This window comes from Ornithorhynchus anatinus, chromosome X2 (assembly GCF_004115215.2).
Source record: "Ornithorhynchus anatinus isolate Pmale09 chromosome X2, mOrnAna1.pri.v4, whole genome shotgun sequence".
Classification (NCBI taxonomy): Eukaryota; Metazoa; Chordata; class Mammalia; order Monotremata; family Ornithorhynchidae; genus Ornithorhynchus; species Ornithorhynchus anatinus.
The window spans coordinates 7,992,503-8,019,385 of NC_041750.1; the positions used below are offsets into that span (position 1 = coordinate 7,992,503).

At 60.9% G+C, this 26,883-nt stretch overlaps 3 protein-coding genes across 4 annotated transcripts; all 3 read right to left on the reverse strand.

Moving 5' to 3' along the window:
• Positions 1 to 1,788: 1,788 nt before the first annotated feature.
• On the reverse strand, positions 1,789 to 5,627 carry ICAM3 (intercellular adhesion molecule 3). Of its 2 annotated transcripts, XM_007656338.3 has the most exons (7): positions 5,526 to 5,627; positions 4,954 to 5,220; positions 4,294 to 4,614; positions 3,801 to 4,097; positions 3,441 to 3,695; positions 2,585 to 2,833; positions 1,789 to 2,488 (listed from the first exon to the last, which is right to left on the reverse strand). In XM_007656338.3, exons 1-7 carry the CDS (start codon positions 5,578 to 5,580, stop codon positions 2,283 to 2,285), a joined length of 1,650 nt encoding a protein of 549 aa, XP_007654528.1. In that variant the 5' UTR covers positions 5,581 to 5,627; the 3' UTR covers positions 1,789 to 2,282. The 2 variants fall into 2 exon arrangements, with proteins under 2 accessions (XP_007654528.1, XP_016080915.1); XM_016225429.2 differs by lacking the exon at positions 4,294 to 4,614.
• Positions 5,628 to 6,325: 698 nt separating this feature from the next.
• On the reverse strand, positions 6,326 to 18,444 carry TYK2 (tyrosine kinase 2). Its single transcript, XM_039910543.1, is given in 23 exon segments — positions 6,326 to 8,069; positions 8,177 to 8,287; positions 8,379 to 8,496; positions 8,578 to 8,750; positions 8,880 to 8,998; positions 9,120 to 9,312; positions 9,433 to 9,530; positions 9,655 to 9,805; positions 10,117 to 10,268; positions 10,400 to 10,535; positions 10,801 to 10,928; positions 11,100 to 11,187; positions 11,352 to 11,504; positions 11,753 to 11,856; positions 12,592 to 12,802; positions 15,073 to 15,196; positions 15,273 to 15,430; positions 15,552 to 15,665; positions 15,778 to 16,270; positions 16,514 to 16,677; positions 16,896 to 17,043; positions 17,208 to 17,331; positions 17,425 to 18,444. Coding segments are annotated over 23 exon segments (3,741 nt in total). The 5' UTR covers positions 17,717 to 18,444; the 3' UTR covers positions 6,326 to 7,880.
• Positions 18,445 to 20,546: 2,102 nt separating this feature from the next.
• On the reverse strand, positions 20,547 to 24,973 carry CDC37 (cell division cycle 37, HSP90 cochaperone). Its single transcript, XM_029053490.2, has 8 exons — positions 24,777 to 24,973; positions 22,840 to 23,127; positions 22,446 to 22,551; positions 22,131 to 22,246; positions 21,885 to 22,007; positions 21,312 to 21,494; positions 21,141 to 21,212; positions 20,547 to 20,711 (listed from the first exon to the last, which is right to left on the reverse strand). Exons 1-8 carry the CDS (start codon positions 24,876 to 24,878, stop codon positions 20,565 to 20,567), a joined length of 1,137 nt encoding a protein of 378 aa, XP_028909323.1. The 5' UTR covers positions 24,879 to 24,973; the 3' UTR covers positions 20,547 to 20,564.
• Between the last annotated feature and the right edge of the window lie 1,910 nt (positions 24,974 to 26,883).

Genomic DNA, 26,883 nt, shown 5'->3' on the forward strand with positions numbered 1-26,883 from the left:
TCTGGGACGTGTCGGGCCGTGGCCGGGGGGGGGGGGGGAGGGAGGAGGGACGGGAGAGGGGAGCAAGAGCGGCAACGGCATCTCAGCGGCCCATTGGCTGGAAGGCATCCCTCGTCCCGCCCTCCGCCCGTTCTCATTGGTCAGCGGCCCCGCCTGTCCCTGCCTTTCGGACTGTCGATTGGTCGGAGAGAGGGGCGACTCCCCCCTCTCCCTCCGCCCCGCCCTAGGGGCACGCGGAAGTCCTGGGGAGATATCGAAAGGCAAAGGAGGAGGGAAGGTAATCGTCGTCGTTCGTTAAGCCCTCACAATGAGGTAATGATCATTCATTCATTCGTATTTATTGAGCGCTTACCGTGTGCAGAGCACCGTACTAAACGCCTACTACGAGCCCAGCACTGCTAAACAGGTCGGTCCCAGTCCCTGTCCACATGGGGCTCGCACTCTTCGTCCCCATTTTCCAGATGAGGGAACCGAGGCCCGGAGAAGCGAAGTGACTTCCCCTAGGTCACACGGCAGACACGTGGCGGAGCAGGGGTTAATAATAATCACAATAATGTTGGTATTTGTTAAGCGCTTACTAGGTGCAGAGCACTGTTCTAAGCGCTGGGGGAGATACAGGGGCATCAGGTTGTCCCACGTGAGACCCACAGTTAATCCCCGTTTTACAGATAATAATAATAATAATGTTGGTATTTGTTAAGCGCTTACTAGGTGCAGAGCACTGTTCTAAGCGCTGGCGTAGATACAGGGTAATCAGGTTGTCCCACGTGAGGCTCACAGTTAATCCCCATTTTACAGGTGAGGTAACTGAGGCCCAGAGAAGTGAAGTGACTCGCCCACAGTCACACAGCTGACAAGTGGCAGAGCTGGGAGTCGAACCCATGACCCCTGACTCCCGAGCCCGGGCTCTTTCCACTGAGCCCCGCTGCTTCTCTCGTAGAGACCCAGCTCCTTCTGACTCCCAGGCCCCGGCCTCTAGCCACCGAGCCGCGCCGCACTGTACTAAGCACTGGGGTGAGAGAGAGGATCATCAGGTCAGACGCAGTCCCTGTCCCACATGGGGCTCACAGCCCGAGTCGGAGGGAAGAGGTGGAGGAAGGGAAGGAATGAGAGAGAAAGGGAGGAGGGAGTGATAGTAATAGGATTTCTTAAGTGTCTGTGTGCGAGGCACTGTATTCAGTGCTGGGAAAGAGCAGCGCTGGGAAGCAGCGTGGCTCAGTGGAAAGAGCCCGGGCTTGGGAGTCAGAGGTCATGGGTTCTAATCCCCGCTCCGCCACTTGTCAGCTGGGTGACTTGGGGCGAGTCACTCTGCTGCTCTGTGCCTCAGTTATCTGTAAATTGGGGATTAAGACTGTGAGCCCCACGTGGGACAATCTGATTATTTTGTATCTACTCCAGCACTCAGAACAGTGCTCGGCACATAGTAGGCGCTTAACAAATACCCCCATTGTTTTATTGGGGCCCTGTCCCTCAAGGAGCTCATAATGTAAATATAAAAGGGGGAGCAGGGACTGAAGACAGATATATAAGGAGAGATGAAACGACAAAAAAAAAACCCACTAAAATAAGACAAGGAGAGGGAGCAAACCCCCCACACCCAGGATCTAGTTTCTCGTCCTTTCCCCTGTACCTTGCCCCACATCTCCCCTTCTTGCATCTTCTGCACTGTGCCAGAGGTGAACCCTTTCCTTTCAACCCTCTTTTCATCTCCCCACAGTATAAGAGGAACCATGATTGGGACCAGACATCCCAAAAACACCCCCCCACGCACAACACTGAACACTTAGGTGAATACAGTGGCACATTTTATTTGCAAAAAGACCGCACATTTCCAAGTCCCCAACTTGAGCCTTGGGCTCTGAAGTGTTTGTAGGTGTGGGACCAGTTTTGTTTTTTTGGGGGGTGGGGGGAAGGGGGAGCGGTATATGTTAAGCACTTACTATGTACCAGGCACTGTACTAAACAATGGGGAAGATACAAGCTAATCAGCTTGGACACAGTCCAAATACCACATGGGACTCAGTATTAATCCCTATTTTTTAGATGCGGTAACTGAGACCCAGAGAAGTGAAGTGACTCACTCGGGTCACACAGCAGACAGGTGGTGGAACTGGAATTAGAATCAGTTCTGGGGGTTCTGCTGGCAGCCATCAGGCAGGAATCCCGTGGGACCCCAGGGCTATGGGATGCTGGCTGCAGTCGAGCTGCATGGCTTAGGAGGAAGAACTTCAGCTTTCATTTCAAGCAGTTTATGGATAGGGGGCTGATTATGGACCTATAGGCTAGGAGTTGGAGAGGCAGGGAGGCTGAGGGTTCATCATGTCCCTTTTGGGTAATTTGTTCATAGCCCATCTTTGGGAATTCTCCACCTGGTAGAGGCCAATCCGCGGCTGTCTGTAGTGCCTGTAGCCTGCGATCCCCAGTCCAGCTGCGATGACCCCGATCACAAGCACCACGGTGACGATGGCGACCACATTCACATCGTTGACTGGCGGAGAGAGGGGAGGGTAAAGGTAAGGCTACCGAGGGGGGGGGGAGTGGGAGTGGAGCATCCCAGACCCTCAGACCCTCTGCCCTCACTCACAGTCCACGGTCACGACCACGTCCCTGGCCTCGGTGCCCAGTTCACTTCTGGCTATGCAGCGGTAGGTGCCGGCGTGAGCTCGGGTGATCTGCAGCGGGGTCCCGGGGAAGAACGTGCTCTTGATCTCAGTATGGATACACTGCACAGTCGGGGTCGGGTTTCCCCGGGCCTGGCAACGTAGAACCTGCTCCGTCCCCTCCGGCCACGTCCAGTTCCCCGGGCAGTCCGAGGCATTCATCCGCGGTCCGTCTGGGGGAGCACAGACTTGGCCAACTGTGGCCTGGGAACCCCCTCCATCCACTGCCCGCCCTTCTGGCTCTCCCCACTGAGCAGTCTGAGCTGGTGGGTGCAGGGTCAGAGGTCACTGGGGTCAGATGAGGTAAGCATGGAGGACCGGTGGAGTTGAGAAGGGGCAAGGGCTATCACAGGGGCAGTGGCGCTTCAGGGCCACCCAGAGGCTCGAGGTTGGGCAGGGTCAGGTGACTGACCCCAGACTAAGCCTTGCTTTTCCTCATCTCCCACTCCCTTCTGCGTCACCCTGACTTGCTCCCTTTGCTCTTCCCCACCTCTTCGCTCCACCCCCCCCTGTACTCATGTATATATCTATGATTTATTTATTTATACTGATATCTGTTTATTTGTATCGATGGCTGTCTTCCCCTCCCAGACCGTGAGCTCATTATGGGCAGGGATTGTCTCTTTATTGCTGTATTGTACTTTCCCCAGGCGCTTAATACCGTACTCTGCACACAGTAAGCTCTCAATAAAAACGATTGAACTGAATGAACGAATGACTGACTGGGAAAGGGATGATTTGTGAAATCTGCACCCGAGACGGTCAGAGAGAGAAACTCACAGAGGACGTGGAGCCGGATGTTCTGGCGCTTGACGAGCTGCACAGATCCCAGCGACAAGGTGGCCTCACAGGACAGCAAGCGCCCATCGTCCTGCCCCCGGGCAATCAGCTCGAGATAGGCAGGCTCTCCAGGGGACTGCTCTGGTTGCCCCTCCAGTTTCACTGAGGTGCCGGGCCGGGCCGTACAGCTCACATTCACGGGGGTCTTCTCCAGGGGGCTCGGCTCGCTGAGGGTCATCTTGGGAAGGGGGAAGTCTGAGGACACAGACACACACACACACCAAAGCTGAGGGAGCCCTTTCCCCTCCCGGGATCCACAGATCCCCCACTCCTTCCATCACCCCAGATCACCCCCCTTACTGTAGACGGTCAGGGTTTTGTGGGCCGTTCGGCTCTCATCCCCCACAGCCACGGTGCAGTTCAGGTCCAGCTCCCGCTTCGGACCTTTCTCAGCCCAAACGGTGGCTTCGGCCGTGAGCCGATCTCCTTGCCGAGTGACTGTGATGTTCTGTGCCTGGCCTCCCAGGGATAAGTAGACCTGGGCCTCCTCGACGGGGAACACCTCAGCCTCACAGCTCACAGACTTTGGAGACTCGGCCTCCAGGAGCCAGGTGCCGTTGACCTCAGACAGGTTCAGCCTGGGGAGACTCAAGAATTCTGCACCAGAGATAAAGAGATTCAGAGAGAGGCAGGCACCCAAAGACAGAGAGCATCAGAGAAAGAGGTTGACATACACGGCTAGAAGTCCAGGTGGGCAGGAAGGGGAGGGAGTCCGAGGGTCTGGCCCCCATTCTGGGACTCAGGCTCTCCCTGCTCCTTACTCACCCCCAAGGCCTGCCCCTCTGGTGCTCACCAAAGACGCGGAGCCGGATGGGCTCCGAATGGCCTTGGAAGATTTCGAGGCCCAAGTTTGTCAGGTTCAAGTCAGCCCGGCAGGACAGATTGGCCCCGTGGTCCTCCCTGTGGGCCAGGGATGTGAAATTGGCCGTGAACTCTGGAAACTCGGATGCCTTTTCCTGGAAACTCTGGTGCCCCAGCTCCCGAGTCCCCCGCAGCCACACCACAGTGAGACTCGTAAAGGGCACTGCCCCCACGACCCGGCAGCCCACGGTGTAGCTGGCCCCCATGGACAGCCAGTATTGCGGTGGCACCAGCTTCACGTGCTTTGGGGGCTCTGTGGGGAGAAAGAGGCACGGTGAGGGATGTTGGGAGGCCAGGCTAGTGCCTTCTCAATTCCCTCTTACACCTACCTCCGTGCTCCCCCTCTGCTCCCCGCCCGACTTCCTGTGCTTGGCCCCCGTCTTCAGGAGGGTAGCATACATATGGGGGTATTTGGTAACTTCTCCACCCTTCCCTTGGATGGTACTTTGACCTACCGCCCCCCTGCCCCCAATGGGCCTCACCAGGAACCCCCCGGAAGAAAAGCAGCGGCAGGTGCCGGCTTCCCCACGGAGGGCTCGGTGCTCAGGAAGAACGGGGGCCCCGTGCCCGACCGTGGGTCGTCTCCACTCACCGTAGGTGGTGATGTTGACCTCGGTCTGCATCTGGGTCCCATTACAGTTGGCGAAGCAGAGCACCCGCCCTTGGTCCGCACCCGCCTTCACAACGTATGTCCGCCAGTGCGTCCCGCTGGCATTCACAGCCTTGTGCAGGGACGTCTCAAGCCCCAGCTTCTCCAGATTGGGGCAGTCCGAGCTGCAGTTGAAGAGCAGGGAGCTCCATGTCCTCACGACGGCCTCCTGGGGTTCAATCCGCAGGGAGAAGGGGGATCCCCACATCCCTAGAAGGACACAGGGTGTTCAAAGCCCCCCCGACCCTGCCCTTGCGGCGGGCCTCCAGTGCCTCGTGGCCTATCTCCTGCGGCACACCCTTCCTGACTGCAGGAGGGGTGGATGGAGCCCCACGGGGTTCTGTCCACAGCATGGGGGACAGGAGGGGGCAGTCCAATGACACCCCCCCCACCTCCAGCACCAAGAAGTCGAAGAGCAGGAAGCTGGTGCTTCGGGGTCACGGCCCGTGCCGTGCCTCCCCTCCTCCTGAACCACAGCGCTTTCTCCTCTAGGTCTTCCCCGTCCCCCAGCTCACCCGGGTAGAGCAGAAGCAGCAGTAGCAGCAGATGCGGTAGCCCCGGGAACGGCATGTTAAAACGGAAACGGGGAGGGAGGCAGGGGTAATTATATTCTGGCAGAGGAGGGGAGAGGAAGTAAAACCCTTCCGAATCCCGGAAGCCTTGCAATTCTGTAACAGTAACCAACTGAGAGGTGGGGACTGCATGCTCTGCACTTTGCTTTTGTTCTCAAACATTTCTTGGCCTCTTCCTCCTTAGGGAGGAGTCACGAGGGCTGTTGGACAGGGTGGACAGAACTCGGCTGAGCGCCAATACCAATAATTTTGTGGTATTCCAGATTTGGCAGGACACCCCCACTTCTACCACTGGGCAGACGCTGTCATTTACCTGGGCTTCTTTGGGGCGAGTGGGGGTACAGTCGGTCGGTGGGGTCAGGCTGGGTGGAGGGGGGAGAGTAGGGGTGGGACCCACGTGAGCATATCTGAAGGACAAGGGGTTGTTGTAACCATCAGGGTGGAAGGAAGTAGCAATGAGGCTGGTGAATCGGCAGTGTGAGTGATGATTGGTTAAAGGACTGATTCCGGACTGCAGCTTCTGACCCTCCTTGAACCCAGGCCTAAGAAATTAAGTCCCTGCTGCTGGGACCCCACCCACCAAACCCCAATCTTCATTTTCGGCCAGCTCTGTGGGTCAGATCTTATCCTAACCTCCCCCAGACGCCCCCCCATCCCCAACACACACACACACACACACACACACACACACACACACACACACACACATATCCCCTCCCAATCCTGTCCTTCTTTTCCCCAGATGCACACACAGATTAGCAGTCCAGAAGGATGACAGCTTTATTGGGACAGGTCACGGGTGGTTACTCAGATTGCTCTAGGCCAGGCCCCCCGGCTCCCTCTCCAGTGTGCCCTGGAGGATCCAGTCTGGTGGGAGGGACAGCTTCGGGTGCTGTCCAGCAGCAGGAAGGTGAACCTAAAGGCAAGCTCGGTGCCCATCGCTGGCTTTGGGGAAAGGAGGTGGCCTAAGAGGGGGGTACTGATCTCCCCGTAGCAGGTTGTACACACCTGCACACACACGCACCTAGAGACTGTCAACATTCTGTCCATCCATGTGCTGACGCCTCAAGATCTGGCTGACATTTTGCCTAACCATGGGCTGCTGATGGCTCTAGGCCGGGTGATAAGGCAAGACCTGAGCCCTACCGCCACCGTGTCCTCCAGAACCTCTAAGGCAAGCCACCTCCACGGAGTATCCCTGGATGGATGGGAAGACTGCCGGCAGATTCACGGCTCCCGGAGGGGACCGGATGACGTCGCCGGACCCCAACTGCGGCCGGGGCAGGAGGTGGGGACCTGAAACACCCGGGGACGATGAGGTGGGAGAGTGGAAGAAAGTCAGGCAGAGAAGCCCGGGCCCACCGGTAAGCGCTGATGGAAAGATCTGGGGAAGCCCGGATCCAGGGAGAGATTTGCGGTTTATAACTGGATTGGATCTAATGCTATTTTGACCTTGTACTGCAGCAACCTTGTTATCTGCTGTGAGCCCGTTCGCTTCCAATTGTCGCTTATGACTTTAACATGGAAACAAGCTTTCTTCAGCTTTAGCAAAACGTTTCTATTCTTTTCCGGGAGAACGGCGTGTGACTTGGGTTTCCAGGCCCCCGCGACCGTATCTGGCCGGCACTCCCGAGGGAGGGGTTAGCCGACCCCTGCCCCTATTAACAACGGACAGCAGGGTGGGAGAGTGGGACCCCAATGAGCCCTGTGCTTATGGGGCGGGGGAGTAAATCTGTAACTTCAGGGCATGGCTTGGTGGCAGTAATTTGACCTGAGTAATCATTTGGGGGGGTGGTTGGGTATCCAACTGGGGAACGGCTGGAGGGGGACTGATTATAGTAAAATCCAACAACTTATTGGCTGGTGGCCACAGGCGGGTAGAAGCCCTGGGACAGGGAGGGTTTAGACAAGGAATCTCCACGCTGGGCCCCGACCGACCGAACCGCCACCCAGTCTGCCCTGGAACACGCATGCACGTCCAGGCCCCCGGCTCCCTCTCCAGTGTGCCCTGGGCCAGTTCCAGCCATCGTCCGTGATACCACCTGTGGACGGGGAGTAGTGCGGGTGGGGGGGCAAAGATGGGTGAGGGACCCCACCCTCGCCCAGGAAGCAGGGCCACAACCTCTTGGCCTTTCAAAGCGGGGAGCATGCCAGCACACTGAGGGTCGGGGATGCGGGACAGCCCGGAGCCGGGGATCTGGCCCAGCCAGACAGGAAAGGGAGGGCTCTGGGCTGTGAACTCAAACCCCTCCCTGCCCATCCCGGCCCTCAGACCTCCCATCTCACCCTCAAAACGTTCTATCCTCCGAGACGTGGGACTGGAGGGGGACCGAGTTCCAGACAGGAAGGGGAAGCAGGCCTGCTGAAGACGGAGGGGGCCTGGCCCCGGTACTTTTCCCGGAAGGCCCCGAGAATGGGGATGAGGTTCTTGAAGGTTGGGCGGAAGGATGGGTCGGGCTCCCAGCAGTTCTTCATGAAGAGATAGATCTGGAGTTGGAGGGGAGCAGGGGCGTCAGGGTTGGGGAGGAGGGAACAGATAGGGTGGAGGAATGGGAGAGAGAGGGGGCAGGGTGGAGAGGGAGAGACGGTCTGACCTCCCAGGGACAGTCCTTAGGGCAGGGCAACCTCTGGCCTCGGTCCAGCAGGTCAATGAGCCTCAGCACAGTCATCTGGCCCTGGGTGGTCCCGATGAGCTCCACTAATTTCTGACCCAGAGAGAGAGAGAAAGAGAGAGAGACCCTCAGTTAGCAGGCTGGCTGGTTGGGCGGGGGCGCGGAACCCATCGAAGGCTCTCACCGTCGGGGGACTCTGGCCGGGGTCGCAGTGGGTCAGGAGCTCATAGAGGGTGACCCCAAAGGACCAGATGTCGGAGCTGTAGTAGAACTTGCACTCCTTGAGGCACTCCACAGCGTACCTGGGAGGAGGGAAATGGAGTTGGGGGCTTGGTGGGAGGGGGGAGGCCCAAGCCCAGCCTCCCGCCCCGCTCTCGGCTCACCAGAACACGGGACTATCGCCGTCCTCGCGCACACGGTAGTAGTCCTGCCCGTCAGGCACGGCCTTGGCCAGGCCGAAGTCCCCAATCTTGACCACATTGCCATTCTCCAGCAGCACGTTGCGGGCCGCCAGGTCCCGGTGGACGTAGCGCTGGGAGTGGAGGTAGGACATGCCCTGGCAGGGAGGTGGGGGAGGCAATAGGTCAGGGAACAACAGTCGGTGGCCATTCACGGGGGCTCCGTGGCCCTGGCCTTGCTTCCCTCCCTCCCGCCCGCCACCTACCCCTCCCAGTTTGGGCCGCACCTCACAGATCTGCTGGGCAAAGAGCAGGATCTGGGCCAGGCCCACACTATGTTTGGGCAGATAGTCCCGCAGGCTGCCTAGTGGCATGTACTCCATGACCAGCTGCAACACCTTCTCCCCTGCGGGACAGAGCGGGGCAGTGGGAGCCAGGGAAAGGAGGGAGGAAGGGAGGAAGGGGGGAAAGGGGGGGAGAGGAAGAGGAGGGAGGGAGGGATGGGGCGCTTCCTACTGGCCACCCACCTTGATCACTGCAGCAGCCCTTGTACTTGACAATATTTTGGTGATAGAGCGCCCGCAGAATCCGGATCTCCCGCTCCCAGCTTCCCCGGAGCCGTGAGCCACAGTCGGCCTTGAGAGACTTGACGGCCACCATCTCGGCGGTGCCGTCGCCCACGGGGTCGTAGCAGCACAAGCTCACTTGGCCAAAGTGGCCCTGGAGGGGGTGGGGAGAGCGGGGCCATCACCACCCTCGCCCGGGCCAGCCCTGCCAACTGCTCCTTCTCTCCACCGCCCGCCACCACTGGCCCCTGCCCCCCGACCTCTTCCCTCTCACCTCCCCCAGGTCTCGGACTTTCTTCAGGTAGCGCTTCTGGAACAGCGAGGGGTCCGCGGCGGGGGCATCGGGCCTGACCGCGATGACGCCGAGCAGGTCTGAGGAGCCAGGTCCGACGTCAGCCCCTCGGGCCTCCCCGCCAACTGCCTGACCCGACTGAGCCCTGATCCGGGCCACTGGGGGAGGAGGGAGGGGGGAGCAGAGGTCGGGGGATGCCCTTACTCTGTGGTTGCAGCTGGGTGAGGTCACGCAGCACGGTGCGGAAGGAGGGCCGCTGGCTGGGGTCGTAGGTCAGGCACTGGCCAATCAGGGTGGCCAGTTCTCTGCACGATGGCTCGGGGAGCGGGTGCTGCTTCTCATAGAAACGCTCCTTCTGCAGGGTGGGGGGAGGACATTGAACCTCGTTCCACTGGTGGGGGGGAGGGGACGGAGAGCAGGAGGAGGAAGAGGAGGAGGAGGGACAGAGCAAGGGGCCGAGAGGGGACAAGCCAGGATCGTCTTTCCCTTCCCCTTTCCCTGCCACCCCCCCCCGCCCCGCCCCTCCAGATGACCAGCAGCTTGTGTGTTTGGCAGGGAAGGAGGGTGAGAGGGAGGGTGGCGGTGGGGCTCCCCAGCACAGCCGATGGGCCGGGATAGGGGCCGGGAGCGGGAGTGGCGGCAGGGAAGCCCGGGCCGGTGGTCTACCTCGGAGGGAGTGCGTTCCCGGAGCGGAGCGTCAGCATCGAAGCAGATCTCCAGGAGTGTCGTGCCAAAGCTCCACTTGTCCGCGGCCGGGCTGCAACCCGTCCCGCTCTGCACGCACTCGGGCGCGATCCAGGGGATCCTCTCCACACGCTCTGCCGGAGGGCGGGGTTGGATCGAGGGTGGGGGGTTGGCGGGGGTTGGGACCGTCAGCTACTGGTGGGGGAGGTGAGGTGAGGACCCTTACCCTCCTCTTCTCCCCTGCCCCGCCCCCCACCACTGGCACCTTCCCGGGATAGCACAGCAAAGCTGACTCCAGGGTCACTGAGCTTGATGAAAGGCTGCAGGCCGTCCTCCAGGCCCCGCCGTGCCAGCAGGACATTCTTAGCGCAGACGTTCCCGTGCATCAGGTTCTTATCCTCCTAGAAGGGGAAGAGTTCGGCTTCGGTGACTGGGCCCACGGTGGGGGGTGGCGGGGGGACTCGACCCGGTAAGGTTCCGAGCCGTGACCCCCACCCCCGGGGGAGCCCGTGGCCGAGATCCTGTCCCCGGGGAGCTGGCCACGGTCCCTCCACAGAGTTGCAAGTGGCCCAGCCGGCGGCCATAGCTTCGCCACCGGGGTGCTCGCCTGCCCCTTTCCCCGCCGTTCTTGAGCACCGCCCTCAACCCTCAGCCCCGGGCACCCACCAGGTAGCTGAGGGCACTGGCCAGCTGTTGGGCCACGGTGACCTTCCAGGCCACAGGCAGCCGGCCTTTCTCCCGGCGGAGGCAGACATCCAACGGGCCGGGCTCCACAAACTCCTCCACCAAGATGTCTGTCACCGGCCCGGAAGAGGGGAAGAGGGGACATGGGGAATGGGGTTGGGGGACATGGAGAGCTGGGCGTTCGGCAGACTCCTCGAGAGGAAGGGTCCTGGGACCCCGGCTCTAGCCTCCCCAGTCCCCGCAGACACAGTTCCGCCAACCGCCCCGGCCCCGCTCCTCACTCTCAGAGCCTCGCACACAGATGCCGTAGACGAAAGCTAGGTGGATGTGGGAGACCTGGTTCATCAGGCTGGCTGTCTCGAAGAACGCCTGGTTGGGAGGAGACACGAGAGGGGGTGGGCCGGGGCGGGCACCTGAGTGGGCACCGTGCTCCCACTGGGTCCCGCCAGTGGGTCAAAGCAAAGGCCACGACGACCCCAACCGGCAGAGCCCGCTGCCCCCCAGTCCGCCCGACCCGCAGCCCCGGCGCTCACCAAAGAGATGTTCCGGTGGCTGGGGTCCAGCACCTTGAGCACCACGCGCAGCTCCTGCTGGTTGTTGTTTGGCTCCGAGAGGCTCCCCGCGGCCCCCACGTGAAGGCGGCCCTCGTACAGCTGTGTCCGGGTGCCCTGGCCCAAGTGGGCCAGCTGAATGCAGACCGAAAGGAGCCTCCTGTCACCACGGCACTGAGGGCCGAGGAAGAGGGAGGAGGTGCGTAGGGGATGGGTAGGAGGGGGCATGCCTTCTCGTGACTGGTCCTAAACTACAGGTGCAGGGTACGGGTGGTGAGGGGTGACCTGAGCTGCCAACTAGGCTCTTCTAAATGCTGAGACCCTAGTTTCTTCCCACTGCCAGCTCTGTCCTCGCGCCCCCGCTGCCACCCCCCATCTCCTACCTGGGTGATCTCGTCCTTGTGGATCTGGTGGAAGCTGAGCTGGGTGAGGCTGGGTGGTTTGGGGCTGTCCCAAGGTCGCCGGGTAATGATCAGGTTGGAAATCTCTGCAAGGTGGCGGTGGGGGTGGTGAGGGGGGTGGAGAAGCGGATGACCCATACCACGTGCGGGGTGAGAAGGAAAATTTCCAGTGGGGAATAGCCCAGACAGAACCACTGAGGGAGGGGAGGGGGACCCAGCCATAAACTGGACAGACCCATTTGTGTGCTTGGGTGGGGAAGGAGACCCGCTCAGTGAGGACGGCTTGGATGGCACTATTTGGACGGTACTATTCCCCTTCAGTTGGGAGCCCCTTGGGAGACAGGGTCTGGGTCCATCCTGAATCTCTTGGGTCTACCCAGTGCTTGGCATATAGTCAGCATTTAGCAGGTAATAATAATAATGATGATGGTATTTGTGAAGCGCTGACTATGTGCCGAGCACTGTTCTAAGTGGTGGGATAGATACAAGGCTAACCGATTGTCCCACGTGGGGCTCACGGTCTTCATCCCCATTTTACAGATAAGGTAACTGAGGCCCAGAGAAGTGAAATGACTTGCCCGAAGTCACACAGATGACAAGTGGCAGAGCCAGGATTAGAACCCATGACCCCTGACTCCCAAGCCCGTGCTCTTTCCACTAAGCCCGCTGCTTCTCTACATAATAATGAGTACCACTATTATTATTCACTATTATTATTACCAGGGAGGGAGGGGTGCCACCTACCTGAGAGCTCAATGGTGCCAACCTCCCTGCTCCCTCCCCCTGCCCCACCCACCCCAGCTGCATCCCTCCCATGGTACCTCCCGGCCGGGGTGGGCAACAGCGGCGGATGGTGAAGCTGTCAGGGCCAGAGCGCAGGCTGCAGTCCTGGAGGGCAGCCACGAGGTCGCGGATGGTGGAGAAGCCGCGTTCCCAACCCTCCAGCTGGAACGTGGGGCCCTGGCGCTGCCAGATGTAGAACTGCTTGTAGGTCAGCTTGGGGAGGGCGGCGGCGGGAGCGGGGGCCAGGGCCTGGGCAAGAGGAAGATGGCCAATTCCCCAAGGATGCCCATAGAAACTTCTCCCCTGGGACCCCAGGCTACGGGGGTCTCTCTGTCCCCCTTTCACCACCCCCCGCTCCATTCTAATCCTCCTTGACCTCTCTGCCCCCTCCGACACCAAGGACCAACTCCTCCTTTAAACACTCCCAGACCTCGCTTCTGCCGGCCCCATCTGTTCATGGTTCTTTCTTTTACCTCAGTCTCATTCGCAGGCTCCTCTTCTGCCCCTAACTCCCTCCCTGTGGGTCTCCCTCAACATGCCCCTTCTTTGTGGGAGGCTCATCGCTCGCTCTCACGGCCTCAACACCTGCTCTCCGTGGCAGACTCCTGCCGGTCACTACCCCATACGGCCCCCTGAGGACGCCACGGTGACGTCACTGGTGCCATTTTGCACGATTCTAGAATGTCTCTCCAGAGGGACACCTAATCCCTCTGCCGGCCTTGGCACTCCCCGCTCAGGTCTGAGGGAGGCTGGTGGCCAAAAGAAAAACAAACCAGACATGAAAACATCCAGTTCCATATCAGAACCCTCCAAGTTAGAATGGGAGCCCCATCTGGGACAGGAACTGTGTCTTCCCCAGTGCTTAGTACAGTGCCCGACCCAGAGTATGTGCTTAATTAACACCACAATTACCCTTATTTGAACTGGACAGGGAACAGGCCAGCTGAAATTCAGACTGTTCAAAAGAAAACTAGACCCACTCTGTACTCCCAAATCTACCTAACACCTAATCTAAAATACCACATTTCCTCCTGCTTCTGAGACCTTCCGTGTGATAGGGCACTAGACTAGAAAGGTCTCTAGAAGGTGAGCTTGTTGTGGGCAGGGAATGTGTCTACCAACTCCGTTGTACTGTACTCTCCCAAGCGCTTAGTAAGCGCTCAATAAATACCACTGATTGACTGAAATGCGGATGGCCAACTATAACATGTCCCAAATCCCTCCCCGGATCACTCCTAAATTTCCCATCTCCGGCAAAAAAAAACCCCACCAGCTTTCCCATCCCAAATTCCAGCAGCCACTTTCTCATCTTCAAAGCCTTACTAAAAATCACATCTCTTCCAGGAAGCCTTCCCTAACTAGACCTCCCTTCTGCATCGTCTATGCACACCTTAAGTGCTTGGGTTCTCGCCCCATCCCCAGCTCCACAGCACCTACGTCCACCTCCTTACGCTCTACCGCTTCCTCCTACCTATAATTTATCTTACAGTCTGTCTCCCCGGCTAGAACGGAAGCTCCTTGAAGGCAGGGATCATGTCCACCGACTCTACTGTACTGTAATCTCCCTGGCACTCTGTACACAGGAAGTGCTCAAAGAAACCACTGAATGACACTGACTTCTTCCTCACATCCATTTAATTGCTACATCTTGACCGTTCCCTCCACAACATCTCCCCGATGCGCCCCTCCTCTCCTCCCACAAAGCGGCTAGTCCTGTGGTCAAATCACCGTTCACATGACCGCATCGGCTTCCCCACCGGCCCTCCGGCCTCCAGACTCCTCGCTGTTGCACAAATCAACACACGTCTTTCCCCGCTTCTCGAAAGCTATTGATGGCCGCCCACCTTCCGCTGCCGGCACCAAACCGCACCCCTCGCCGTCGGCTGCGAGACCCTCCGCCAACTCACCCCACCTCACAGATCGGTCCCCTTCACCCTCTACTTCCCAGTCTGCTCTCTCGGTTTCTCCCAAGCCAACCTTCTCCTCACTGCACCTCATTCCTGCCTCTCCTGCCTCTGTCCGAGCCCTCGCCCACGCTGTTCCCCCTCCCCTAAGCCGCCGGGTCTCGGCTCATCTCATCTCTCGAGTCCCTTCTAAAGTTCCACCTCCTTCAGGAAGCCTTCCCCGATTCACGCACGATGCCCTAGAGTTGCCTCACCCTCCCAGAACCCCCACCCTGGGCATTTGCCAACTTTAATCCTATTCTCGGCCTTTGTGTCCAAAGGGACATTTGGACTTTTTTTCTTTCAATTTAAAGGTACTATTTAGAGATCTATCTGTACATTCAAGTGTTGGGACGGATGCCTCTTTTATCCTGAAGTGGATGTGCTGCTCCCTGCTTGGTCCTGTTCTCCCCGTGGCTTTCGCTCTCTGAAAATAGAGTTCCACCTGTCTCTCCGGTTAGAGTGTGAGGCTCCCCAAGAGTGGGGAACATGGCGTCTCGCTCCCATCGTGCTTTCACAAGCACCCAGTACAGTGTCTAGCCCTCAATCAAATGCCATTCTGATCGACTGACTCACCCTGGCGCGATCCCACCCGGACACAGCCAGGATCATCTTGTGGAAATGACAGGCGCTCCAGTGGATCAGGTACAGCCCATCTTCTGGTTCTTCTCGCTGCAGCTTGGCCCAGACGTATGCCTCCCTGCGGAGGGGAGGGGAGCAGGAGTGAGCGAGGCCCCGGCCCTCGCCTCCAGCCTCCCCCAGGCCCCGCCACTCACCTGAGGGGCCCGTGAATGCCGTTCGTGATGCTCATCACCAACTGGGGTGGAGCTACCTGACGGCACAAGTAGTGGCTGGCATCTGTGGTTAGCCGGAAGTAGCCGTCTACCAGAGAGATCAGGGAGAGGGCGGCTGCCGGGGTGGGGAGGGCCAGTTCCTGCACAAGGTGTAGGGGGGAAGTGGGGGCGGGGAGAGACACACACGTGTGGGGGACGGGGCGGGGGGGAGCGAGAACCGGGTCGCGACCCTCTGCGCCCACCCCGTGCCGCAGGTCTTACCAGGCTCTGATTGTCCCGCTGGTGGATGGTGACGCGGCTGCCCGTGAGGACGACGTGCGTGATCTCCTGGAAGTCACAGAAGCGTTCCCACGGCGCCTCTTGGCCCACACCCGGCTCCCAGCACTCAACCCTCCGGGCTCGGAGCCTCGGCCTCCTGAGGCGGGAGCCGCCACCGGGGAAGGGGCCCCTCTCCGGGCCCAGAGCCGGGTCCTGAAACCGTCCAGACAGTCCCTCAGCCGAGGGCCGGGGAGGAGGAGGGGAGAAGGAGCGGTAGCATCCAGCCACCCCCGCCTCCACCTCCAGCCCCCATCCCGCTCACCTGGGCCGGCAGCGGCCGCCACGCGATGCCCCCGGTGCCAGTCACCAGCACCTCGTGGGTGGCCGTTTGATCCCCGGGGGCCGGGGGGCCAGAGCGGGCATCAGGCGTGAGCAGAGGGTGGCTGCTGGGGACGTAGCCCGGTTCCGGCTCCAGCCTCGGCCCGACCGGCAGCGCCAGCTTCAGGGCCGGGAAACGCTCGGTGCCGAAGCGGGGGGCCAGCTGCTCCAGAGTGGCCAGGTACTTGACCATGACGTCCTGGGGGCTGAGCTGCCCGGGCCGGGCCGTCTCCGTCTGGAAACGCCGCAGGAACTTGCGGAAGACGTTGCGCATGCGGAAGCGGGTTAGAGAGCTGTGGCGCTGCATGTGCCGGTAGAAGGAGCGCGGGATGCAGTCCTTCAAGCTGGCGGGGAGGGGAAAGGGGGCCGTCCTGGGGTCACGGGAGCCGAGGGCAGGCCGGGCCCTGGACCGTTGGGCCAACGGGTGCCAGCCCGGTCCTGGGGCCCACAGGGCCAGGTGGGGGTCACGAATGGGAACAGGCCGGGGGCCCGAAACGCGGCCCGCCTCAGAGCGCCCCTCTCCCCCACTTCCCACTGGGAAGGAAGGCTCTCGCTTGGGTCAGTAGCTCCCCCCGGGGCCCAGGAACCTGGTGGTCTTGGCCACGTCCCAGATGGGGACGCCTTGCCGGAGGGCCAGGTGAGCGAGGTGCAGGACGGCCATGCCCAGACTCTCGTTCTTGAAACGGCAGACTTCAGCCTCGCTGGGCTGCTCCCACAGGGACACGACGTCGTTCACAAAGTCAAACTTGCCCTGGACGGCGGAAGTCAGGTGAAACCACAGGGCACCCAGCGCGTCACCCAGACGAAGGCACCCTCTCCCCGCCTGGGCCTGCGCTGGGTCCGGCAGAGCCTCCCGCCCAACGGTCCAGCTCCCCCGCCCCCAAGATCGTGTCGTCGTCCACCCCTGCCCTGGGGACCGCGGCTCGTCTGACCCCCTGCAGGCATCCTGGCTCTTGGCACCATGCCCACCTGCTCGAAGAGATACTCGAACGACGCTTGGTCCAGCAGCCCCTCTCCCTGCTCGGCCCGCTCCCTGGGGCCCCCAGTGGCCTGGGGCCCGTGGCGGTACACGGCCAGCTCCCGGGTGTGCAGCCCATGCCAGTTACGGAAGTAAAATCTGTGGGAAGACCCCCCAGGACCCCGCCGATGACTCCCAAATGCCACCCCCGTATGCCCGCCCATCACCCCCGACCTCCAGGAGAGGGGGTTCCCCTCGCCCTTCGGGACACGCGGCCGGCCGGTGACGGCCGGGGGCCTGTCCATCAGCCTCTCAGCCCCCACCTCATGCGGAAGTGCAAGCTCCAACTGCTATCCCGGCCGACCTCAAAGACGTGGCTGGGAGGAAACCAGGTCTGGATCTGTGGGTCATACAGGGCAAAGAGGCTGTGGCAGATGGGGGTGATGCCTGAGGAGGAAATAGCAGAGGCAGAGAGTCAGGAGCACTGGCTCCGGCCAGGGTCCCACCTCCCCTCCCCCGCCGCCGCCCCCTTCCCAGTACCGATCTTCTGGGCGATCTGGATGCAGATCTCCTCGGCGGTCAGCGGGCCCAGGCCGAACACCACGTGGCCCTCCCCACCGGCACTCCAGTAGAGGAAGACCCTCAGGCCTCCGGTCACTGAGCCCTGGGCCTTGTCCTCGTCCGACTCGCTAGAGCGCAGGGAACAGCGGCACAAGGGCATGGCACCCGCGTCGGCTGCAGGAGGGCGAAAGAGAGATGGGCACGGCGGGTGGGGTGGCGAGCCTGGTGTCCGACCCCAGGGGGAAGCCCGTGGAGTCCCGGTCTCCCACATCTCCACCACGACTGGCCCTCTACCTGTCCCCCAGCCTGGCAGAAGACAGGTAGGGAGCAAGAGGATTAGGATTCTGCGGTCTGAACAGATACAGGCTGAAAGCTGACAGGATCTTGGAGGGTGCAGACGGGGCAAACACAGAGTTGCCGTTTCCCAAATGCCTCAGCACCGGGAGGAATCTGGAGGGAGGAGGCCTCCAAACATACAAAAGGAAACACTTCTCGACAGCACACGGAGACAGGGAGTCAGAGGGCCGCTTGTCCCGCAGAGAGATTCAGGAGCAGACGGTCCATATTGGGTCACCAGAGGGAGAGACGGAGCCGGTGGGATGGCCCATCGCTAAGCCCGAGATGCAGCCCCGCCGTCGGTCCGGGGGAAAGGGCTCGGACGTGGGAATCGGCAGACCCGGGTTCTAGTTCCGGTCCTGTCCGGAGCTGGCGAACGCGGGCAGAGACCACACGCGTGCCGTGCTGCAGCCCTGCCCGCCTCCTCGCTCGTCGCCCTCCGCGCCCCGAGGGGAACAGGACCGGCAGAGACCGGAGGATGAGACTGGGGCCGCGACAGGCCACTAGCCCCAGGATCGATTCCTCCGTACGGGTTCTCGGCCCCGAAGACTGAGGTCCGTCCGTCGTCCCCGACAGGAGGCCCGCTTGACTACGGCAATAGAGAAGTAGCGTGGCCTAGCGGAAAGAGCGTGAGAACCTCAGAGTCAGGAGACCCGGGTCCCGACCTCGGTTCAGCCACTTGCCCGCCGTGTGGCCCCGGGCCGGTCGTTTAACTTCTCCGCGCCTCGGTCTCCTCGGCGGCGAAACGGGGCTGCGGTGCCCGGGCTCCCTCACCCTTCGACGGGGAACCCCGCGCGGTACGGGGACCGGGTCCACGTCCGCCTCATGCTCGGCACGGTCGGCGGTCAACCGACGCCACCGTTAATTTCATCGACCCGGCAGGTGGGTGTCCGAGAAAGCCGCCGGGACCGCGGTTCTTCCAACTCTCCCGGAGGAGGCCGGTGGGGGGTGGGGGGACCGAGTCCCGTTCACCGGCCCGGCAGCGACCGGGGAATTGACAGCCGCGGGGCCGTGAGGAAGGGAATCGGGGCGACGGAGCTCTCCACGGGCTCCAAGCTAAAGCATGGCGGACACACGGGCGGGCATGCGGGCTGACAGGCAGGCGGACGGCCGTCCCCTTCAGACCTGAGAAAAGGTTACGACCTCTCCCCCCATGCGGCCCAGCTGCATCTGCATCATCTGCATCATCTGCGTCATCTACATCCTCCTCCCCGCCCTCCCGGGCCCTGAACCCATCATCCCCTCGGCTAAACCGCGCCCGGCTCGCTCCTCTTTAGGGCGGGGGGGGGGGGGGGGCGTCGCTCCCACCTGTCGCTCCTGGCTCAGATGCAGCCCGTCCCTTCCGCGACTCTGCCGGCTGCCAATAGGCCGCTCCTCATTGGGCCGCTGCATCGCGCCTTTCCATTGGCCCACCTCCCCGTCGCTCAGGGCACTGGCCGCCGGAACGCGCGCGCCCTCCCTCCCCGGAGATCTCGGCCCGCCCTAGCCGTTGGCCGCGTTAGGTGACTTATCACTAACGTTAACGAGGGTATTTGTCGAGCGCCCCCAACGAGCCGGGCACTGGACTAAGCGCTGAGGTGGGTACCGGCAACTCCTGTCGGACACAGTCCCCGACCCACGTGGGACTCACAGGCTCACCTCCGTTTGCAGAGGAGGGAACTGAGGCCCAGAGAAGCGGAGCCACTTGCCCGAGGCCACACGGCGGACCAGCGGCGGCGGTTAGAACCCCCGACCTTCGGCCTCTCAGGCCCAAGCCCTATCCACTCCGCCATGCCGCTTCTCTTCAGCTTAGGGGGGCGCGGGGCACCCCGGCATCCCCGAATCGGGGAGAGGCCTCGGTGGGGCCGCGATTGGGCCGAGGAGGAGTGAGGTTCCGCGTCATTCTAGGAAACGGTCCTCACGGCCCACCCGGGGGAGAAGTCGGGACTCGGTGGCGGTGAGGCACTGGTCCCTAGCCCCGGGCGGTATCGGTAGGGACGGGGACCGGGTGGGGAGAGACTTCTCCTCACCTACTGACCCCAAACTGGCGAGTCAGGCTATGGCTCTGCACTCCAGGGTCCAGGAGACCCTTCGCCAGGTTCGCTCCCCCCGGCCCTGCTTGGGGAGGGAGGGCCGGACGCCCTTTGCACTTTGGTGCACTTCGGTACTGAGGGACGTGCGATGGGAGGCGAGGACGGGGAGGCCGTTCCGCTGTCGCCGCGACCACCGTGGGGACCGCGGGACCCGGGCCACGGCTCCCACCTAGCCAAATTAGCCATTTTGGGGTCAGGTTCCCCGACAGCGCTCCTCCGTGGTCAGGAGGCAGAATGGCTCAGTACAAAAGCTTCTTCTCCCACAGCACTGGGAGCCTGGCCATCGAGTCAACTCCCCTCTCAGTTCATCCAACTCTTTTTTTATTTTTCTGATTTTAATTGGGTTCCCGCCCCCGCCCCCCCGCCCCAGCACACTCCCCACCCCCCTCCCCGCCCGTCCCCCTGAAATGAAAGAGAAGCAGCAGCCCGTCAATTGAGGAACAGGGCTCAAAACCACCTCCAACACACTAAGCCTAACATCTGATCCTGCTCTGACAAACAGACACCCCACCCACAGCCCCTTGGGAGGCTGCCAGCAAAGGGTGGGGGGCAAGGAGAAGGGGTCAGGGGGAGGTCAAGTCCTTGGAGCTAGGGGTGCTGGGGGAGGAAGTGAAGCTGAGTGGTGGGGGAAGGTAAAACATGTGGGCCCACATTTCTTTGTCCCTCAGGGAAGTGTGAGTGTATGTGTGTTCGTGTGTGAACGTGTGGCCCTCAGGGATGCTCCTTGTCCTCGGCCTTCTTGGCCGCCGCCGACAGCAGCGCCGCCTCCTCCTCCCCTTTGTCCAAACTGGAGGCTGGTTTTGCGTTCGGCACCCAGAGCCCCGAGTCGATACAACGCTGCATGTGGTACTTTGCTTCCTGAAACAGAGATGCAGGAGGTGGAGGCAGAGTGAGGTCACCCTGCCCCACCGATAACCCAGCTCCCATCGGCTCCTTCTCTCCCCCGCCCCCACAGGCTGGTCCGAGGTCCCCCCCACCCCCCGATGCCCAGACTCAATGCCTGGCTGGCGAGCGGACTTGCGAGGGAAACTTCTAATGCCAGTTCCCGGCTGCCCACCACCCCTGCTTTTCGCCTTGCCCCCTGCAGGTGGAAGGACAGAGACCAGGAGGGAGGTAGGGTCAGAGATGGGTCCAGAGGGTCAGAAGTCAGAGTGGAGAGAATAGCCGGTCTTTTCCCAGGCTGGGCTACTTCCACAACGGGGGACAGTCATAAGGAGGGGATGCTGGGAGTCAGCCGGCCCCCGGCCCCTGCCCAGGAGCTACCGGTCACCCCTGGCCCCAACTCACAGTGGGATCCATCTGGCTGATGGTGTCCTGTAGCATCTGAACATCTTTCACATCAAAGCACTTTTGCAGTTTCTGGAAGAGGGGGAGACAGGGAGGGGAGTGAGCTGGGGGCTCCCTAGAATGTCGTTCCACCCCAACCCCCTCACCCCGCCAGCCTCCTAGGTCACGTACCACAGGCAGAGCCTCGTACACTTCCACAGGGTCCAGGCCGCCGGGACCCAGCCGCTTCCGGCGTTCCTCCTCCTCGTACTCCTGCAGGGCCCGCTCGACCCGCACCTTGGCCCGGCCCCGCACCCGTTCCTTGAAGGACTCCAGTTCATCGTTAAAGCCCTCCATGTACTGCTGGTCGGCTGTCTGCACACCCGGGGGATGGACACAGGGAGGGATGAGAACACACGGACGCACAACCCCCACCGCATCCCTGGCCCCGGGGTGGGAGGGCAGATCCATAGATGACATGGAGACATTTGGCACGGATCCACCCCCCTCCCCCAAGTCCCTGCTGAGTCTAGCCCTTGACGGGGGGATTTCTGGCTGGTGCAGTTCCTACCCTCCAAGCAACAGCAAATCATGATTGGCATCCCTGACCCTCTTAGCAGAAGTGTCTTTTGGATGGCGGTGAGAGGACACTGAGGGGATGGGGACTGACTGACACGCACGTGCATATATATACACACACACCAATGATCATTGGGGCAGTTTGGGGGGGGGGGGGCAGAGGGAGGGGGAAGGGTGAGCCCCCACCTTGATTTTGGTGAAGAATTGGCGGAAGCAGGCACGGGGATCAACCTTGAGGCTCTTAGCCAACTCCAGGATGAACTGCATGACTATGGTCTGGTGGGCCACTTGCTCCATCAGAGCACATTTCTGTGGAGGGAGGGAATAAGGCGGTCACTGTGGAGGACAGGTTCCTCCCTGCGCTCTCTCCCCGCCCCCCAACTGGTTCTTGCCGAGGACCCCCGCCCCACAACCTCTGCACCGGCCACTCACCTCTTCCACCTCCAGATCGATACACCAGATGACCAGGTAGTTGGCTGTCTCCTCACAGACCAGATGGGTGTGATCAGACAGATATTTCTGGCTGTCATCCCAGCGCCGCAACATACCTGCAGGGAGACCAAAAAAAAGCGTGGTGGCTTAGAAACAGCCACACACGCCCACGCCCCCCCCAACTCTTCCCGCCCCAGCAACCTCTGGGAAGGGAGGAAGGGAGGAGTGTGAAGTCAGAGGGCTCCGGCCTGAAAGAAGCCTAGACGGCTGGGGCCGCTCAGCTCCCAACCCTCTCCCCCAGGCTCCCAGCCTCACCAAAATGCTTGATCTGAGCCTCATACTTCTCCACGAAGGTTTTGTGTTTCTGCTCTTTCTGCTCCTCCGACTCTTCTTCCTGGTCTGGCTTCACATTGAAGACGCTCTGTGGGACCAGAGATGGGCCTCAGGCCCGGGTCTGGGCCCGAGCCGGGAGGTGCAGCAGGAGGAAATCATCTCCGCTACCCGCCTGGGGCCCTGGCCTGGGGGTGAGTGAAGTCGAGGGGAGACCTTGGATGAAAACCGGATGGGTCTCCGTTCAGCCGGGACCTGACAGGGGCAGGCCAGTGGCTTCCTCCCCCAGATCCTTCCGCCCGTCCACCCGTCCGCCCCAGCCCCCGCGGCCTCTCCCCCGTGGCCACGGGGGCTGGGGCCATCCCAGCTCGGCACCCACCTTGCTGAAGCCATCCCGACTCAGCGTGTCCACATTCCACGGCATGCTCTTCTCCTTCCGGTGCAGCTCGTCCAGCTTCCTCTCCCAGGTCTTCTCTTCCTTGCGCAGTTCCTGGGCCTCCGCCTGCAGCCGCTGCCACTCGCCCTGGGCCCCTTCCCCCTCCCTGTCAGCCACTTCCAGCGCTTTCAGCTTCTGTTGGCACTCGGCCACCTTGCGCTGGCAGTCCCGGCAGCCCCGGTCCAGCTCCTCCTTCTCTTTCTGGAACTGCTCCATGCGCTCCACACGGGCCTGGGCACCGGGGAGACGGCAGGGGAGGAAAGGGGGGGGAGCGGATGTTTACCCCCTGCAGGGGGAGGGGACCGACCAGCACATGGTACCACTCCCTGTCCAAGTTCCCATGCCGGCTGAGGTCTGCGGTGGGTTCCAGCTCAGCTGGACTGGGCCCCCGCCCAAAATTAACATCACTGACGGCCGGCCGCTTTCCGCGTTTGGGAACGCTCAACAGAAGCGAGAGGGAATCCCTGCTCTCAAGTAGTATAGAGTCTGGCGGTGGCGGAGGGGGGCAGGCAGACGGAAATGGTCATTCACAAAAGAGGTGCAAGAGAAGGCGCCCGGTCCAGCGCTCTGCTCAGAGTCGGCACCCGGTACGTACCGGTGGTGGTGACGGTGACCGTGATGAAAAGCAGAGAGGTAAAGGCAAATAAACCGCCTCATTGATCAGAGAGACAAATCCACGCTTTAAGGGTGGTGGCATGACCCGAAAGGTGAGGGTCTCGATCTGGGAAGGTCTCCCCGCTGGCTTTATAGGAGCCTTTGAAGGCGAGGAAGGGACCGGGCTCTATTCACCCAGGTCTCCCATCCTCATCTCCTGACCCACGGAGCCCGTTGGGCTGTTCGTCCTTTCCCGAGGGACTGGTGGAAAACCCAAGGGAGTTCGGTCTCTCCCTGTTTTCCGGGGGAGGCCATTTGGACTCCGGACTCCGGTCACCGGGGTGGGGTCCCGGGCTCGGGAATGGATTACCCCTGCGGCCCTCGGTCCTGCTGACTCCACTCCGGGGAAACGGAGACACAGAGCCCAGCAGGCCGTGGCCTACTTCTGCCTCCCGCCTCGGTTGCCTTTTCTTCTCACCCCAGACCCCGGCTGGCGGCTCAACAAAGGAGTCGCTCACGGCAATTATCACCGGGGGAAAAGGGAGGCGGGGTGGAATGGAGGGAGTGTGTTTTCCTCAGTTCGGGGACGAGGAAATGCTCGGCCTGCATTTTGGGGAGCCGCCCCAGGCAAGTTACAATGGGGACCCAGGTGGAGCCGGCCCAAGCATCGGGCGGGAAGTGGCGGGCTGCGGGGGGGCGGCTGGGAAGGGATCGAGACCCGACCCGAAGAAGGAGAGATTCGGGGGGAGGTACACATGTGGCCGCGGCACCGCGGCCCAGGGGAAAAAGGGAGGAGACAAGATGAAGGAGGAGGAGGAGGGGCCCCAAGGAGAGAACTGGTCTAGGTAGGCCTGGATGGGTGGGACATCAGAAGGGCTAAACAGGAAGTGTAAGGAGAAAGGAACGAGGGAGAAGGGCGGAAAGTATGGAACGGAAAGACAACACCCTTAAAGCCAGGTGACGGAATCGAGAAAAGAGCCGGCCCTGACGCCCGGCAATGGCGGAGCCGGGAACGGCGCGGGGGGCCGAGGGGATGAAGCAGGCGGAATGCCCCGGGGGCCGGGAGAGGGCCGGGAGAGGGCCGGGAGGCTGGGGTGGGGGTGAGGATGGGGATGATCAAGGGGACCGGGATGGGAGAAACGCGTGGCGGAGAGTGAGCCTCCGTCGGCGGGGATGGGGGAGGAGGCGGGGTCAGATCAAAGACATCGTTTCTAGATGGAGTGGAGTGGGGGCGCGGGGCGGCATCAGGGGCTCGAAGGCGGAGCCCGAAGCGAGCCCCGGCCCACCTGGTGCCGCCATCGGAAAAGACTGGCCGTATCGATGTTGGGATGCGTCTCGTCCTCATCGTCCGACACCTCGATGTGATCCCACACGCTGTAGTCCACCATCTTCGTCGGGCTGCGGAGCCGCTCCTAGCGGCCGAGGCGCCTCCGGAGCGGAGCAAGAGCTGGAGCTGGAGCTGATCCTGGCCCCGCCCCCGCCCTTTCCGCTTCCGTTGCGCATGCTCCGCCCCCCGCCCCTCTCCGGCCCGGGCCCATTGACTCGTTGCCCCAGCAACGGTGCGAGTTTCGCGCGCGGCCGGCGATGATCATGGCGGGCTCTCCGATGGCCCGGTCGGGTTTTTTTGCCTTTCTTGCTTCCTTTCGCTCTCTCTGTCGTGTCTGTTAAACGCTTCCTCTGGGCCGGGCCCCCTGTTTAGTCCCGGGGGGGGGGGGATATCGGATCTTCGGGTGGAACACGGTCGAAATCGAAGGGGGGTTGGGAGGGGTTAATCTCCATTTTACAGATGAGGTCGTTGGGGCGCAGAGAAGCCAAGTGCTTTGCCCAAGGTCACACAGCAGGCAAGGGGCAGGCCTGGAATCGGAACCCGGACCCGCCGACTCCCAGGCTCCTTCTCAGTCGATGGTAGGGGGTGAAGTACTAGACAAAGGAGATCGAGCCCGGGAGCCCCACGTGGGACAGGGATCCGGCTTGCTCCTATCCACCCCAGCGCTCAGTACAGTGCCTGCCACATAGGAAGCGCTTAACAAATACCACAACTAACTACTACTACAAAGCACTTGGAAAAGAATAACACAATCGAAGCAAGACACCCCTCTCCCCCCACCCCCCCCCCGCCCCCGAGGCCCGCAAGGAATTAGCCGATCGATAGAGAAGCAGCGTGCCCTATTGGCTAGAACACGGGCCCGGGAGTCGGAAGGACCCAACAGTTATTAACAATAATAATAATGACGATGATGGTATTTGTGAAGCGCTCACTAATGTGCCAAGCACTGTTAACTGTAGTATTCGTTAAGCACTTATGTGCCAGGCACTGCACTAAGCACAGGGGTGGGTAGAAGCAAGTCGGAGCGGATATGGTCCCTGTCCCACGTAGGGCTCACAGTCTCAATCCCCATTTTACAGATGAGGTAAATGAGGCACAGAGGAAGGGAAGTAACTTACCCAAGGTCACACAGCAGGCAAGTGGCAGAGCCGGGATTAGAGCCCGTGACCTTCTGACTCCCGGGCCCGGGCTCTATCCAATATGATAATAATAATAATAATAATGTTGGTATTTGTTAAGCGCTTACTATGTGCAGAACACTGTTCTAAGCGCTGGGGTGGATACAGGGTGATCAGGTTGTCCCATGTGGGGCTCACGGTTTTAATCCCCATTTTACAGATGAGGTAACTGAGGCACAGAGAAGTTAAGTGACTTGCCCACAGTCACACAGCAGACACGTGGCAGAGTTGGGATTTGAACCCACGACCTCTGACTCCCAAGCCTGTGCTCTTTCCACTGAGCCACGCTGCTTCTCTAATCCCAGCTCTGCCACTTGTCTGCCGTGTGACCTCACGCAAGTCGCCTCGCTTCTCTGTGCCTCAGTTCCGTCATCTGTAAAATGGGGATTTAGACCGTGAGCCCCATATAGGACAGGGACTGTGTCCGACCTGATCAATTTGTAACTGCCTCAGGGCTGATTGCGGAGCCTGGGCACATAGAAAGCACTGAACAAATAACGTATAAAAAAGACAGAATATATGATCTCTGCTCTTAAGGAGTTTACAGACCAATGGAGGAGACAGACACTTAGTCATAGGGTCTAACTACGTAAGGGCTATTGCGGCGGTTGGAGGATATAAAAGGGGGGGAGATAGAGATGAGGGGGGGAAGGCCCTGGAGGAAATGTGATTTCAGAAGGGCTTCAAAAATGTGAAGACCTGTGGTCTGTCAGCTATGAAGGGTGGGAGTGGGGGTGGGCGGGGGAGTTCCAATCAGAGGGGAGAAAGTGAGCAAGACCAGAATGAGAAGAACGAAAGAGAGTATGAGGTGGGGTGTAGTGGGGGAAGTGAGTGGGTAAGCAGGATGGAGAGATAGCATTTCTACGTGGTGCAGAATGGAACGCGCAA

Coding starts and splice junctions, on each gene's coding strand:
- ICAM3 (XM_007656338.3), bottom strand. CDS start 5,580: ATGCCGTTCCCGGGGCTACCGCATCTGCTGCTACTGCTGCTTCTGCTC. Junction 5,221..5,525: donor GCTGCTTCTGCTCTACCCGG/GTGAGCTGGGGG, acceptor GTGTCCTTCTAG/GGATGTGGGGATCCCCCTTC. Junction 4,615..4,953: donor GGTCAACATCACCACCTACG/GTGAGTGGAGAC, acceptor TTCTCCCCACAG/AGCCCCCAAAGCACGTGAAG.
- CDC37 (XM_029053490.2), bottom strand. CDS start 24,878: ATGGTGGACTACAGCGTGTGGGATCACATCGAGGTGTCGGACGATGAG. Junction 22,247..22,445: donor GGCTCAGATCAAGCATTTTG/GTGAGGCTGGGA, acceptor GTCTCCCTGCAG/GTATGTTGCGGCGCTGGGAT. Junction 21,213..21,311: donor TGTACGAGGCTCTGCCTGTG/GTACGTGACCTA, acceptor CCCCTCTTCCAG/AAACTGCAAAAGTGCTTTGA.